This window comes from Coturnix japonica, unplaced genomic scaffold (assembly GCF_001577835.2).
Source record: "Coturnix japonica isolate 7356 unplaced genomic scaffold, Coturnix japonica 2.1 chrUnrandom570, whole genome shotgun sequence".
In the NCBI taxonomy this organism is placed as follows: Eukaryota; Metazoa; Chordata; class Aves; order Galliformes; family Phasianidae; genus Coturnix; species Coturnix japonica.
Window position 1 is genome coordinate 26,883 of NW_015439945.1, and position 14,654 is coordinate 41,536.

Below are 14,654 nucleotides of genomic sequence, written 5' to 3' on the forward strand. Positions count from 1 at the left end.
CGCCCCGCCCCCATGGCGGCTTTCATAGTCCTCCCGGCCACGTGGGGGCGCTGTCGGAGCAGGGCGGCGCTCAAGGAATCCACCACCACCATCGAGTTGGGCCCGGCCCCATTGAGGCCCAAACCCCATAGAGCCGGGCGACCCACAGCGACCCCCAACCAACCCCGGGGGTCCGTGACGTCATCATGGAAACGGAGCCTGGGAAGGAAAGGGGAAATCATGGGGGGGGCTATGGGGCAGGTATGGGGTATAGGGATCTATGGGGCACTTATGGGGGTCTATATGGCACTTATGGGGGGGCTATGGGGCAGGTATGGGGTACAGGGATCTATAGGGCACTTATGGGGGGGCCATGGGGCAGTTATGGGGGTCTATATGGCACTTATAGGGGGGCTATGGGGCAGGTATGGGGGTATATGGATCTATAGGGCACTTATGGGGGGGCTATAGGGCACTATGGGGCAGTTATGGGGCAGATATGATGAATATGGACCCATAGAGTGGTTATGGGGCAGCCTTAGAGGTCAGTGGGGTTGCATGGAGCAGGTATGGGGTACGGGGTGCTGTGGGGCTGCACTATGGAGGGTCTATGGGGTGGTTGGGGGGATCTATGGTGCACAATGGGGATCTGTGGGGTACAATGGGGATCTATGGGGGATCTATGGGGCACTCACTGCTCCTTCACCTCCGGGCTCAGTCCGATCCCAAACTGCTCCCTGGTCACCTCGAGGAGGACGACGTCGACCGGCTCAGCCCTATAAGGCAGCAATATGGGGCTGCCCCATAGAGCCTATAGAGCCCCATAGAGCCCACAGAGCCCCATAGACCCCATAGAGCCCCATAGACCCCCATAGACCCCATAGATCCCCACCTTTTCACGGCAGCAGTGACAAAAGCCCGGAGGAGGCTGCGGCCTTCACACGTGGCGTTATCTGTGGGGCACAGTGAGACCCACGGCACTATAGCACCCCATAGCCAGCCCCATAGACCCCCATTGTGACCCACAACCCAACACCCAGCCCCACAGATACCCACTGACCCCCCCACTGAGCCCCATAGACCCCCATGGAACCTCACAACCCAACACCCAGCCCCATAGACCCCCACTGAATCCCCCACCGAGCCCCATAGACCCCAATGGAGCCCCATAGATCCCCATGGCACCCCACAGTCCCAGACCCATAGATCCCCATTGGATCCCCCACCAAGCCCCATAGACCCCAATGGAGCCCCACAGCCCCACAGCCTGCCCCATAGACCCCAATGGAGACCCAAACCCGGTCCCATAGACCCCAATGGGGCCCCACAGCCCCACACCCGGCCCCATAGACCCCAATGGAGCCCCATAACCGGACCCTCCACCCAAACCAGCCGCTCCGCGCCGCCCTCCACCAACGCGCGCAGCATGGCAACGGCGCGGGAGATTTGACGTCATCAAACCGCGCCGCCGCCAGCCGCCATCTTGGATTCCCCACAAGGGCGCCGCCATTTTGGACAGCGCGGGAGCCGCCATTTTGAACTCGAGGCAAAAAAGGCCGGAATTGGGTAAAAGGCTCCAAAAAAACAAGTTTATTTCGTATAAAAATGAGGAAATTGGGAGGAAAGAAGGAGGAAATGGGGGGAAAAGTACAAAATAGGGGAAAAGGCCCCAAAATGGCCCCAAAAGGCCCGAATGGGGCCAGGAATGGCGAAATTGGGGGAGAAAATGGGGAAAATTGGGCGGAAAATGGTGATTTTTGGGGGAAATCGATCGGTTTGGGGGCAAAAGTGATTAAAAATCAACAGAGAGGGGAAAAAACGGACAGAATCGGGGAAATGGACCCGAAATGGGGGGAAATGAGCCCAAAATGATGAAATATCGCGAGAGGAAAAACGGGAGATGGAGAAAAAAGCAACAAATATGGCGGGAAATGATTAAAAAGGGGGAAACGGCCCCAAATTGAGGAGGGGGCTGAAGGGGGCGGGGCTAAATAGGCGCGCTGCGATCCGATTGGTGGATTGGGGGCCGTGGGGGCGTGGCCTGGTGGAGAGCGCGCCTTGACGTAGTCGGCCGCACTTCCGGTTCCGGTCGCGCGAAAGTGGGAGGGGCTTAATAGGGTGTGGTCTACGTGGGCGGGGCTAAAGGGAGATTCTGCGATTTGATTGGCCCGCTTCTTCTCGCAGGGCGTCTCTCAAACGTAGTCGGTGGCACTTCCGCTTCCGGCTTTCCTCGGCGCGTTGTTGACACGTGGGTATCGGGCCTTTCCGGTTCCGGTTCGGTTCCCGCAGGAGCAGAGCAGCGCGGAACCGCCCAACAACAACAGCGCGGAACCGGCCCAGCCCACGAACAGCGCCGGGCCCAGCTCGTACCTGCGGGAACGGAACCGTTGGGAGCCAATGAGAGCCATAGGGACACATAGAGACCCCATAGGGAGCCATTGAGAGCCATTGGGACCCATAGAGACCCATAGGGACCCATTGAGACCCATAGGGACCCATAGGGAACCATTGGGACCCATAGAGACCCATAGAGATCCCATATCTCCCCATAGATACCCAGTATTCCCCCATACCCCCGCACAGATACCCCAAATCCCCCCATATCTCCCCATATTCCCCCATAGATGCCCTATATCCCCCCATATCTCCATAGGAGACCCATAATCCCCCCCATAAGATGCCCCATAATCCCCCCCATAGAGACCCTATGTCCCCCCATACCCCTCCATAGATGCCCCATAGTCCCCCCATAGAGACCCTATAAGTCCCGCCCATCCTCACCCCCAATATCTCCCCATTTCCCCCTATAGGTGGCCTTCATATCCCACGCCATAATCTCCCATATTCCCCCCATTCCCCCATAGATGCCCCATATCCCACCCCATAGATGGCTCGGATATCCCCGCATTAGATTGCCCCCATCATCACCCTCAATATCTTCTCGTGGCTCCATAGAGACCCCATTCTCCAGCCCCATATATCCCCATATATTCCACCTCATTAGGATGCCCTCAATAATTTCCCCCATAGTCCCCCATATCCCCCCATGATCCCCCCCAATAGGATGTACCCTATATCTCCCCATATCGTCCCATATATCCCCCCCATATTCCCCCCATATCCGCCTCATCTCCATGGTGCGCGGCACTCACTTGAGGTTTTGACGGGGATGCAGCGGCGTTGTAGAAGTCGGTGATAGCAGTTGATTCGGCCCTGCCCACCGGTTTTGAGAGCGGCAGCTCATCGACGCGGTAGCAGGACTGCGATGCGCGTACCAGGAACAGGCCACCAGGGAACACAGCCCTGAAGGACCCAAAAGAGCCAGAATTCAGCCCAAAAATGGGCCCCACAAAATGATGGAAATGAGCCCAAAAATGGGCCCCAAAAATGGGCCCACTGAGGGTTCCTATAAGGGGGTCCATTAGGGGGGTTCCCAATAGGGGTCCTATAGGGGGGTCCTATGAGGGGTTCCTATAGGGGATCTATCAGGGAGTCCATTAGGGGGGTTCCAATGGGGGTCCTTTAGGGGGGTCCTATAAAGGGTTCCTATAGGGGTCCTATAAGGGAGTCCTATAGGGGTTCTATAAGGGGTCCTATGGTTCCCAATAGGGGTCCTATAGGGGGGATCCAATGGGGGGGTCCTTTAGGGGGGTTCCCGATGGGGGTCCATTAGTGGTTCCTATAGGGGTTCTATAAGGGGGTCCTTTAAGGGTTCCCAATGGGGGTCCTATAGGAGGGTCCTATAAGGGGTTCCTATGGGGGTTCCCAATGCGGGTCCATTAGGGGGGGTCCTTATGGGTTCCTATGGGGGTTCTCTATGGGGTCCTAATGGGGGTCCTTAGGGGGGTTTTCCCAAGGGGGTCCATAGGGCGGGGGGTCCCTTAGGGGTTCCTATGGGGGTTCTATGGGGGTCCCTTAGGGGGGGTTCTATAAGGGGGTCCATTAGGGGGGTTCCCAATGGGGGTCCATTAGGGGGGGGTCCCTTAGGGGTCCCGCTTAGGGGGTTCTAGTGGGGGGCTCTCATTAGGGGGGAGAATTTCCCCATGGGGTTTCCCTATTGGGGCGGTTCTATAGGAGGGGATCCCTTATGGATTGCCTGATCAGGGTTCTCATAGGGGGGAGTCCCTTAGGCGGGGGTTCTAATGGGGGTGTCCCATTAAGGGGTGTCCTATAAGTGGGGGTCCGCTTATGGGTTCCTAATAGGGGAACGGTTTATATGTGGCGTGGTTCATATGGGGGTCCCGTAGGCCTCAGGGGGGTTTTCCTACCTGCGATGACAAACGCTTCCGCCTCCCCCGGTTCCCGCCATGCGTCCCTTCTTATTGGGGTCCCCGCACTGTGTGCACTGCAGCCCCGGCAGCGCCACCCCAAGAGCCAGAGGACCCAAAATGGCCGACAGCAGCATCAGCGCTACTGCGTGGCCTTGCGTGGACGCTGCGGAAAGGGCAGAGGGCAGACGGTCAGCGGTCAGGGGCTCAGGGGTTATAGGGGTCATCAGGCGGGTCCTTGGGTCATATGCGGGTCATGGGGGTCATATAGGGGTCATAGGGGTCATGGGGGGTCATGGGGGTCATATAGGGGGTCATATAGGGTCAATGGACCGTCCACGTACTACCGGAGCGGGGGGTCATATAGGGGGTCATTGGGGTCAAGGGGTTATAGGGGTCATAGGGGTCTTGGGTCATATAGGGTCATGGGTCATATAGGGGTTATAGGGGTCATTGGGGTCAAGGGGTTATAGGGGTCATATAGGGGGTCAGAGGGGTTATAGGGGTCAAGAGGGGGATGGGGGGTTATAGGGGTCATAGGGGTCTTGGGGTCATATAAGGTCAATGGGGTCCATATAGGGGTTATAGGGGTCATTGGGGTCATGAGGGGGTATGGGGGGTTATAGGCGGGATCATGAGGGGTCTTGGGTCATATACGGGTCAAGGGGGTCATACTTAGGGTCATTGGGGTCATGGGGGGTCATGGGGGTCATAATAGGGGTTCGATAGGGGTCATAGGGGTCTTGGGGGTCATATAGGTCATGGGGGTCATATAGGGGGTCATAGGGGTTATAGGGGTCATTGGGGTCAAGGGGTTATAGGGGTCTTGGGGTCATATAGGAGGTCAAAGGGGTTATAGGGGTCATATAGGGTCATATGGGGTCATATAGGGGGTCATAGGGGTCATATAGGGTCTTGGGGTCATATAGGGGGTCTTGGGGTCATATAGGGGCATCATAAAGGGTCATATTAGGCGTCAGAAGGAGTTATAAGGGGTCATAATAAGGGTCATGGGGGGTCGTAGGGGTCATGGGGGTCATAGGGGGTCGCTTGGGGCCCCACCCCCCCCGCCCCCCGTCATAAGTAACGGGGCTCAATAGGGGTTATATAGGGTCCATGGGGGGACTCGTTGGGGCGGTCAGTGGACGGCTGGGGGGTCAGGGGGTCCAGTGGGGTCCATGTGGGGTCATGGGGGTCAGGGGTCACAAGGGTCAAGTGGGTAAAGGGGTCATGGGGGGTCAGGGGGTCACAAGAGGGGTCAGATGGGGTCAGGATCAAGTGAGATAAGATAGTGTCGCCGCATAGATGACCCCATAGAAACCATAGTACGCCGAGACCGCACCGCACGCCCATAGAGCCCATAGAGACCCCTAAATCGGAATAGAAAGAGGCAGGATTCTTTCACTATCTATGTATTACACCGTCAGAGTCACACTAACGAACACGCGTCCGGCACAACCGAGACTCTCACCATGACGACCTATACGAGCCCATAGAAACCGCCACAGAGTCGCGGCATAAGAGACCTCGCGCGCATAGCACCCCGACTATGATGTCCCGATAGAGAGCCCCACCAATATAACACCTTCCGCCCGAGCGAGGCATACGCGCCACCTAACAGAGAGCACCCTCCATAGGTATATATAACCCATAAGCCAACACCATGCTTACACCGCGACCCTATGTTATGGTCCTGTCAAGAGCGTTGGGTGCGGCTTCCCCACCCCACCCGCGCATGGGGCACAAAGTAGTCCCCACCGCCCACCTGCATCCCACCGCACGAACACGAGAGAGAGTCGGGAGGGCATTATAAAGAGCAGAAGAAAACCGGCGGAAAAACAAAAAACGGCCCCATAAACCACCCCATGGCTGCCCCATAGAGACCCATAGAAACCAATAGAAACCCATAGCACCCCATAGAGACCCATAGCACCCCATAGAAACCAACAGCACCCCATAGAAACCATCACTGACCCATAGAAACCCATAGCACCCCATAGAAACCAATAGAAACCAATAGAAACCCATAGAAACCAATAGAAACCCATAGCACCCCATAGAAACCATCACTGACCCATAGAAACCCATCACCGCCCCATAACTGCCCCATGGCTGCCCCATAGAAACCACCACGGACCCATAGAAACCAATAGCACCCCATAGAAACCATCATTGACCCATAGAAACCAATAGCACCCCATAGAAACCAACAGCACCCCATAGAAACCAACAGCACCCCATAGAAACCCATAGCACCCCATAGAAACCCATCACTGCCCCATAGAAACCTATTGCTGCCCCATAGAAACTCATAGTACCCCATAGAAGCCATCACCACCCCATAGAAGCCCATCACTGCCCCATAGAAGCCATCACCACCCCATAGAAGCCCATTGCTACCCCATAGAAGCCCATCACTGTCCCATAGAAGCCCATTGCTACCCCATAGAAGCCATCACCGCCCCATAGAAGCCCATTGCTACCCCATAGAAGCCCATCACTACCCTACAATCGCCCCATCGCCACCCTATAACCTCCCCATCACTGCCCAATAACTGCCCCTATATGATCTCTCCCCAGCCCCATAGCTGCCCCATAACCGACCTGGCAGTGCCAGCAGTGAGTCGTAGGCCTTGCACTGCAGCTGCCATAGCCCCATAACCCCCCATAACCCCCAATACCCCCATACCCCTATATGACCCCCCAGCCCCATAGCTGCCCCATATCCCCCCATATCACCCCATAACCGACCTGGCAGTGCCAGCAGTGAATCATAGGCCTTGCACTGCAGCTGCCATAGCCCCATAACCCCCCATAACCCCCCATGTCCCTACATCCCCATATCCTTATAGCAATCCCCCAGCCCCATATCACCCCATATCACCCCATATCCCCCCATATCACCCCATAACCAACCTGGCAGTGCCAGCAGTGAGTCGTAGGCCTTGCACTGCAGCTGCCATAGCCCCATAACCCCCAATACCCCCATACNCCATATCCTTATAGCAATCCCCCAGCCCCATATCACCCCATATCACCCCATATCCCCCCATATCACCCCATAACCAACCTGGCAGTGCCAGCAGTGAGTCGTAGGCCTTGCACTGCAGCTGCCATAGCCCCATAACCCCCAATACCCCCATACCCCTATATGACCCCCCAGCCCCATAGCTGCCCCATATCCCCCCATATCACCCCATATCACCCCACATGTCACATGGCAGTGCCAGCAGTGAGTCGTAGGCCTTGCACTGCAGCCGCCATAGCCCCATAACCCCCCATAACCCCCCATGTCCCTACATACCTGTATCCTTATAGCAATCCCCCAGCCCCATAGCCGCCCCATAGCTGCCCCATATCACCCCATAACCGACCTGGCAGTGCCAGCAGTGAGTCGTAGGCCTTGCACTGCAGCTGCCATAGCCCCATAACCCCCCATAACACCCTATAACCCCCCCATAACCCCATACCCCTCTGCCCATATAAGGCCCCCCCAGCCCCATAGCCGCCCCATATCACCCCATAACCGACCTGGCAGTGCCAGCAGTGAGTCGTAGGCCTTGCACTGCAGCTGCCCGGTGCTGGTGCTGACGCAGCTGCCCCATAGTCCTTGGTAGGTGGACACGGCCGTGACGATGTTGTCCCCCGCGTAGGTGCTGGTCTGCCATTGCCACAGCGCCGTGGCCGCCACCACCGCCCCCCAACCACACAGAGCCAGCGCCAGGCCCAGCAGCTCCACAGCACTATTGGCCATCGCTATGGGGCTGCGCTGAGTTATGGGGCTGGGGGGAGTTATGGGGCTGGGATATGGGGCGGGGATGAGTTATGGGGCTGGGGTGTAGGGCTGGGGTGAGTTATGGGGCTGGGTTGTGGGGCTAGGATATGGGGCTGGGTTGTAGGGCTAGGGTATGGGGCTGGGTTGTGGGGCTGGGATGAGTTATGGGGCTAGGGTTGTAGGGCTAGGTTGTAGGGCTAGGGTATGGGGCTGGGATGAGTTATGGGGCTGGGATATGGGGATGGGGTGTGGGGCTGGATGAGTTGTGGGGCTGGGGTATGGGGTGATGGGGAGGGCCTGGGGTCCTTTGGGGGGAGTGGGGGGAAGATATAGGGCTGCTGTGGGGCCTTGGGGTGCTATGGGGCTGCTATGGGGCTCCTATGGGGCCTGCGGCTGCTATGGGGCTCCTATGGGGCTGCTGTGGGTCCCGGGAGTCCTTGGGGCTGCTATGGGGCCTTGGGGTGCTATGGGGATCCTATGGGTCTGCTGTGGGTCCCGGCTGTCCTTGGGGCTGCTATGGGGCTCCTATGGGGCTGCTATGGGGTTGCTATGGGTCCTGGGGGTCCTATGGGGCTGCTGTGGCCTCCCCTATGGGTCCGCTGGGCCCTATATCTGCTATAGGTCCCCTATCCCCTATAGGTCCCCTATCCCCTATAGGTCCCCTATCCCCTCTAGGCCCTATATCCCCTCTAGGCCCTATGTCCCCTATGGGTCCCGTGTCCCCTATGGCGCTGTGCTGTGGGTCCGGCGGTTGCCCTGCCCCATATAAAGGGGGCGCTGCCCCACGGGAGGGGCGCTGACGTCACAGGGCGGGGCCGGGGGGGGGGTTTCGGGTCGGGTTGGGGTCAGGGGTGGGGCCGCCCCATAACGGCTGTGGGGCAGCATGGGAACGGGGGGAGGGGCTGCCCCATAGAGGGAGCGCCCCAGAGATTGACTGCCCCATAGACAGCCCCATAGACAGCCCCATAGATTGACTGCCCCATAGATTGCCTGCCCCATAGACAGCCACATAGATTGACTGCCCCATAGACAGCCCCATAGATTGCCTGCCCCATAGATTGCCTGCCCCATAGATGGCCATATAGGGTTGGTGCCCCATAGATTGCCTGCCCTATAGACAACCCCATAGATTGCCTGCCCTATAGGTGACCCCATTCATTGGGTGCCCCATAGGTTGGGTGCCCCATAGATGGCCCCATTGATTGGGTGCCCCATGGATGATCCCATAGATTGTGTGCCCTATAGATGGCCCCATAGATTCGGTGCCCCATAGATTGTCTACCCCATAGACAACCCCATAAATTGGGTGCCCCATAGATGGCCCCATAGATTGCCTGCCCCATAGACAGCCCCATAGGATGGGTGCCCCATTGATTGGGTGCCCCATAGATCGGGTGCCCCATAGACAGCCCCATAGATTGTGTGCCCTATAGATGGCCCCATAGATCGGGTGCCCCATAGATCGCCCTATAGCGGTGGGGGAGGGGCTGGAGGGAGTTTCGGTGTGACGTCACCACCCGGAAATCCCGCCCCGAACCGGAAATGGGGGCGGGGCCACGTGGGGTGGTTGAGACCGGAAGTGACTCCGCCCCCTCAGTCCCCATAGCGACATATGGACCCCATAGGGACCCATAGGGACCCCATAGAGATCCCAAACCCCATAGAGACCCATAGGGATCCCATAGAGACCCATAGGGACCCCATAGAAACCACATTGAGACCACACAGGGACCCCATAGAGACCCCAAACCCCATAGAAACCCCATAGAGATCCCATAGGGACACCCCAGACCCCATAGAGACCCTATAGGGACCCCATAGACCCCAAGCCCCATAGAGATCCATAGAAACCCCATAGGAACCACACTGAGACCCCATAGAAACCCCATAGAGACCCCAAACCCCATATAGACCCCATAGGGACCCCCCAGCTGCCCCACAGAGACCCCACAAACATAAGACACCAATGCAGCCCTTTATTCTGCCCCACACATGTGGGGTCTCCCCACATCCACCCATCCACCGCCCCACAGCGCCCCCTATGGGTCCATCATGTCCTTACAGCCCCACATCTCCCCCCATTATCCCCTATGGGTCCATCATCTCCCTCCATCTCCCCATATCCCCCCCATTAAGCATCCAGCAGCTGCTGGCAGCCCCATATCTCCCCCCATAGGCCCCATATCTGCCCCCATAGGCCCCATATCTCCCCATATCCCCCATATCAGGCATCCAGCAGCTGCTGACAGCCCCATATCTCCCCCCACAGGCCCCATATCTCTGCCCATAGGCCCCATATCTCCCCATATCCCCCATATCTGCCCCCATAGGCCCCATATCTCCCCCTATCCCCCCATCAAGCATCCAGCAGCTGCTGACAGCCCCATATCTCCCCCCATAGGCCCCATATCTCCCCATATCTCCCACTATCCCCCATATCTCCCCCCACAGGCCCCATATCTCCGTCCATAGGCCCTATATCCCCCCATATCTCCCCATATCATGCATCCAGCAGCTGCTGACAGCCCCATATCTCCCCCCATAGGCCCCATATCTCCCCCTATCCCATGTCATGCATCCAGCAGCTGCTGACAGCCCCATATCTCCCCCTATCCCCCCTATCTCCCCCTATCTCCCCATATCTCCCCCTATCTCCCCCCATTAAGCATCCAGCAGCTGCTGACATCCCCTCTGCAGCTCCCCGATCCTCCTCCTGGCGTACTCCATCCTGTTCAGTGCCAGCTGGCAGCCCTTCCTGGCCGCGTAACTGGAGCCTTCGTGGGGCTGCCCCGTGGCCACCTACAAAAGGGGGCGGGGCTTCAGCGACAGGACACGCCCACATCCACGAGGCCACGCCCACTTCTCAAATGGCCACGCCCCCCAAGAGACCCACCAATATGGCCGACAACCCCATGTGACCACGCCCCCTCCATCATGGCTCCGCCCCCGCCTGTATTCACATGCACCAGCCCCTGATTTGCATAACCACGCCCCATTCAGAGCCACCCTATTAACATGTCTCACCCCCTAATTTGCATAACCACGCCCCATTCAGAGCCACCCTATTAACATCCCCCACCCCCTGATTTGCATAACCACGCCCGTTCATAGACACCCTATTAACATGCCCCTCCCCCTGATTTGCATAGCCACGCCCCCATACACAGGCACTCCATATTAACATGCCCCAACCCCCCGATTTGCATAACCACGCCCCCATTGACATGCCACACCCCTCGATTTACATAACCACGCCCCCATTCACACACCCCACAGTGACCACGCCCTCACCCACATTAACATGCCCCAAAAACTAATTTGCATAACCACGCCCCCAATTGATGAAAGCCCCGCCCCTTCTGCATGCCCCGCCCACTGACCACGCCCCCCCGTAGCCCCGCCCCCTCCATATATGGCCACACAGGCGCCATTTTGGGGTGAGAACCCTCAGTTTTGAGGCCTCCCAGCTCCATTTTGGGTCAAGATCTCACCCCACCCTTGACCCCTGACCTTTCACCTCCTGACCTTTGACCCCAGACCTCTAACCCCCCTGACCTGTGTGAGGTACCGGATCTGTGCCCCCAGCTCGGCCTCCACTTTGGCCACAGCCGCCCCAAAGGCCGCGGCCTGGCGCTCCAGGAGCCGCTCTGCGGCCTTCTCCTTGGACAGCTCCAGGATCACCGACCCTAAAGGGCAAAGGGCAGGTCACGACCTCTCACCTCTCACCCCTTCCTCCCTCAAGGGCGATGGCCGCCCCTTCTGCATAGTGCTATCACCGCAAAAGGGTGCTGTCCCTTTAAGGCCCCCCCCACCTCACCCTAAAGGCTCCTCCCACCCTTAAGCCCCGCCCGCAGCACTGGCCCTTTAAGAGCTCATTAGCATAAGCCCCGCCCACCGATTAGCCCCGCCCACATAACCCCTATTTATCATTAGCTCAGCCAATCACAATCCCTTTTGAACCAACAAGCCACGCCCACCCTCAAGCCCCGCCCACAACGCCTGTATTTAAATATTAGCCCAGCCAATCACAATCCCTTTTAAATTACAAGCCCCGCCCACAATCCAATAAGCCCCGCCCACCCTCAATCCCCGCCCACTCCGCCTCTATTTAAATATTAGCCCAACCAATCACAATCCCTTATAACCCACAAGCCCCGCCCACCTCCCATTAAGCCCCGCCCACATCCGGGTCCCGCTCCCCTCCATTCAAGCCCCGCCCACTTCCGCCCCGCTCTCCCCCTTTAGGCCCCGCCCCTTTCACAGGCCCCGCCCAGCCGCCATCTTTCTCCGCTCCCACCCGCGCTCTGCAGCGCGACCCCGATCTCTCTCTCCAGCTCCTCCAACGCCCGCAGCCTCTCGTTGGCCACGCCGTAACCCGCCATCTTTCCTCCTTCCTTCACTTCCGCCCACACTTCCGGTCGCGCATGCGCCATTCAACCTCTACACCGGAAGTCCGCCTGGTGGCGCTCTAGGCGGCGTCTCGTTCGCCCACCCCCCCCCACACACCGGAAGTCGGCGCTCTGCTGCTGACGTCATCTCAGTGCGCCGCGAGCTCCATCATGGCGGCGGTGGCGGCCGCTCGCGCTCCGGCTGCGGCGCTTCTGGAGGCGCTGAGCGCGTTGCAAACGGCACCGGGAGCGATGCCGGGATTGGTGCGGGGACTGAGGGACTGCGGCGGAGCTCAGGTGCGGAACACACGGCCCCGTTATCCCCCGTTATGTCCCGTTAACTCCCGTTATCCGCCCCGCCATCTTAGACACAATGGGCCGCGCTCCGACGTGTCACGTGGGGACTTTCCCGCCTCTACGTGTGACCTCTGACCTCCTCCCAACTCACGTGATCCATGAGCCGGACACGGGCTGATAACGGGACACACACGGAGCCACGAATCGGCCCAAAATGACCCAAAATGACCCAAATCCGGCCCAAAATGACCTAAAATATCCCAAATTCGTCCTAAAATAACCCAAAATACCCTAAATTGGCCCCAAAAGGACCCAAAATACTTCAAATCAGCCCCAAAATGACCCAAAATATCCCAAATTCGTACGAAAATGACCGAAAATATCCTAAATCCGGCCCAAAATGACCCAAAATACTTTAAATCAGCCCCAAAATGACCCAAAATGCCCCAAATCCGGCCCAAAATGACCCAAAATATCTAAAATTCATACCAATATTACCCAAAATACCCCAATTCTGGCCCAAATAACCCAAAATACCCCAAAAATGCCCTAAAATACCCCAAATCCGGTCCAAAATGCCCCAAAATACCCCAAATCCGGTCCAAAATGCCCCAAAATACCCCAAATCCGGTCCAAAATGACCCAAAATGCCCCAAATCAGGCTCAGAATGACCCAAAATACCCCAAATTTGCCCCAAAATGCACCAGATAGGCCGCCAAATATGCCCCAAATTAGCTCCCAATTGCCCTAAATTTCCCTCATATCTCTTGCGCTCACCCCGCATGTCCCCAACGCCCTCCCGCCCCATGACCTCGTGACCCACAACCAAATGAAGTCCCCTACTTGCTGACCTTGACAACCCTGCACCTCCCGTGACGCAACCCTCCACGTTCCCACGGCCTCTGCGGAGGGCGCTCAATCCCACACACAGCGGCTGGCCGGTCTAATCCCACGATATGAGAGAGCATCCATACAACATCGCCAACGCCCTAGGTGAGACCCTAGCGATCGACCAACACCTCCTGCCGGGCCGCGCAAGGAGGCTGGGCAAGGACCGTCTTCTGATTTGGCTTGCTCACCCGTGGGCGGCGGACTCTTGGGATGTGTAGATGTTTTCGGATTGTATGTTCTGGCCAATTGGAAGACAGCACAGCATGTGTGAGCCAATGGGAGCAAGATATTCAAAAGGCTTCTTCTTATTGGTAGGTGGGTGGGTGGGCGGAGCTAGATGGAGAGGGAGCCAATCAAGACGCGGCCAGCTCAGTGCTGTACCATACAGGACGCGCCTTTTTCCAATTATTGGCCCCCCCTGAAAGTCATGGGCCCACGCCCAGCGGGTTTTCAGCACACGTGATCTGGCTTTCTGCCGAACTACTGGAAGCTGGAGCGTGGCTTTGACTGGGGGTGGGAGCTACATACTATACATGTCTTTCCTTTTGTTGCTTTCCTGAATCACTGGCTTCGTTTACACTCAGGGGTCGGTGCCGGGGTGCCTGTAGCAAGCCCTCACAACCAATACAGGAATTTGATAACTTAAGTAGCTCCTCTCCTATTTTGTGTTCGGATGACGCAAGGGGTGCTTGGGGGCCGGGCGGGACTACACGAGCCTGAGGCAAAGCAATCAGCGTCTCTGAGCTTTTCACTTCTGCGGCAACCGAGTGGGTGGGGTCTGATCTTCAGTGGCCTTCCAAGGGCCCCTTTGGTGATCCAGCCAATGGCTGGTATCAGGTTCGAGGGTGCTTGCCTGTGCCTGGCCCCTGCTGGCTCAGTGAGCAGTCTACATCGGAGCTAGTTTTTTCCAGCCTGCAAATGTCCTGCCCTATGGCTGCCAGCGGCGCTCTGCCAACCGCATAGTACTGCAGGTGGGGAAGGGGATATATGGGGTAATAATTAGGGGGGGCATAATGGGGGGGCCTAGATTGGGGGGTATTAGGGTGTCTATGGGC

General features: G+C 57.7%; 3 protein-coding genes across 3 annotated transcripts in view; all 3 read right to left on the reverse strand.

Annotated features, from left to right (window-relative positions):
• ELP5 (elongator acetyltransferase complex subunit 5) overlaps nucleotides 1–1,460 on the reverse strand; it is a 2,756-nt gene extending 1,296 nt beyond the window's left edge. Inside the window, exons 1-4 of the mRNA XM_015850880.2 lie at nucleotides 1,356–1,460; nucleotides 872–932; nucleotides 675–755; nucleotides 4–198 (exon numbers count right to left, since the gene is read on the reverse strand). Coding sequence (XP_015706366.1) covers nucleotides 4–198; nucleotides 675–755; nucleotides 872–932; nucleotides 1,356–1,407 — 389 coding nt within the window. The 5' untranslated portion in view covers nucleotides 1,408–1,460. The remainder of the gene's footprint in view (nucleotides 1–3; nucleotides 199–674; nucleotides 756–871; nucleotides 933–1,355) is intronic.
• Nucleotides 1,461–1,470: 10 nt separating this feature from the next.
• CLDN7 (claudin 7) lies at nucleotides 1,471–8,070 on the reverse strand. The gene is made up of 4 exons (XM_032441795.1): nucleotides 7,779–8,070; nucleotides 4,272–4,413; nucleotides 3,197–3,302; nucleotides 1,471–2,474 (listed from the first exon to the last, which is right to left on the reverse strand). Exons 1-4 carry the CDS (start codon nucleotides 7,999–8,001, stop codon nucleotides 2,172–2,174), a joined length of 774 nt encoding a protein of 257 aa, XP_032297686.1. The 5' UTR covers nucleotides 8,002–8,070; the 3' UTR covers nucleotides 1,471–2,171.
• Nucleotides 8,071–10,655: 2,585 nt separating this feature from the next.
• MED11 (mediator complex subunit 11) lies at nucleotides 10,656–12,488 on the reverse strand. Its single transcript, XM_015850885.2, has 3 exons — nucleotides 12,320–12,488; nucleotides 11,578–11,708; nucleotides 10,656–10,821 (listed from the first exon to the last, which is right to left on the reverse strand). Exons 1-3 carry the CDS (start codon nucleotides 12,453–12,455, stop codon nucleotides 10,684–10,686), a joined length of 405 nt encoding a protein of 134 aa, XP_015706371.1. The 5' UTR covers nucleotides 12,456–12,488; the 3' UTR covers nucleotides 10,656–10,683.
• Between the last annotated feature and the right edge of the window lie 2,166 nt (nucleotides 12,489–14,654).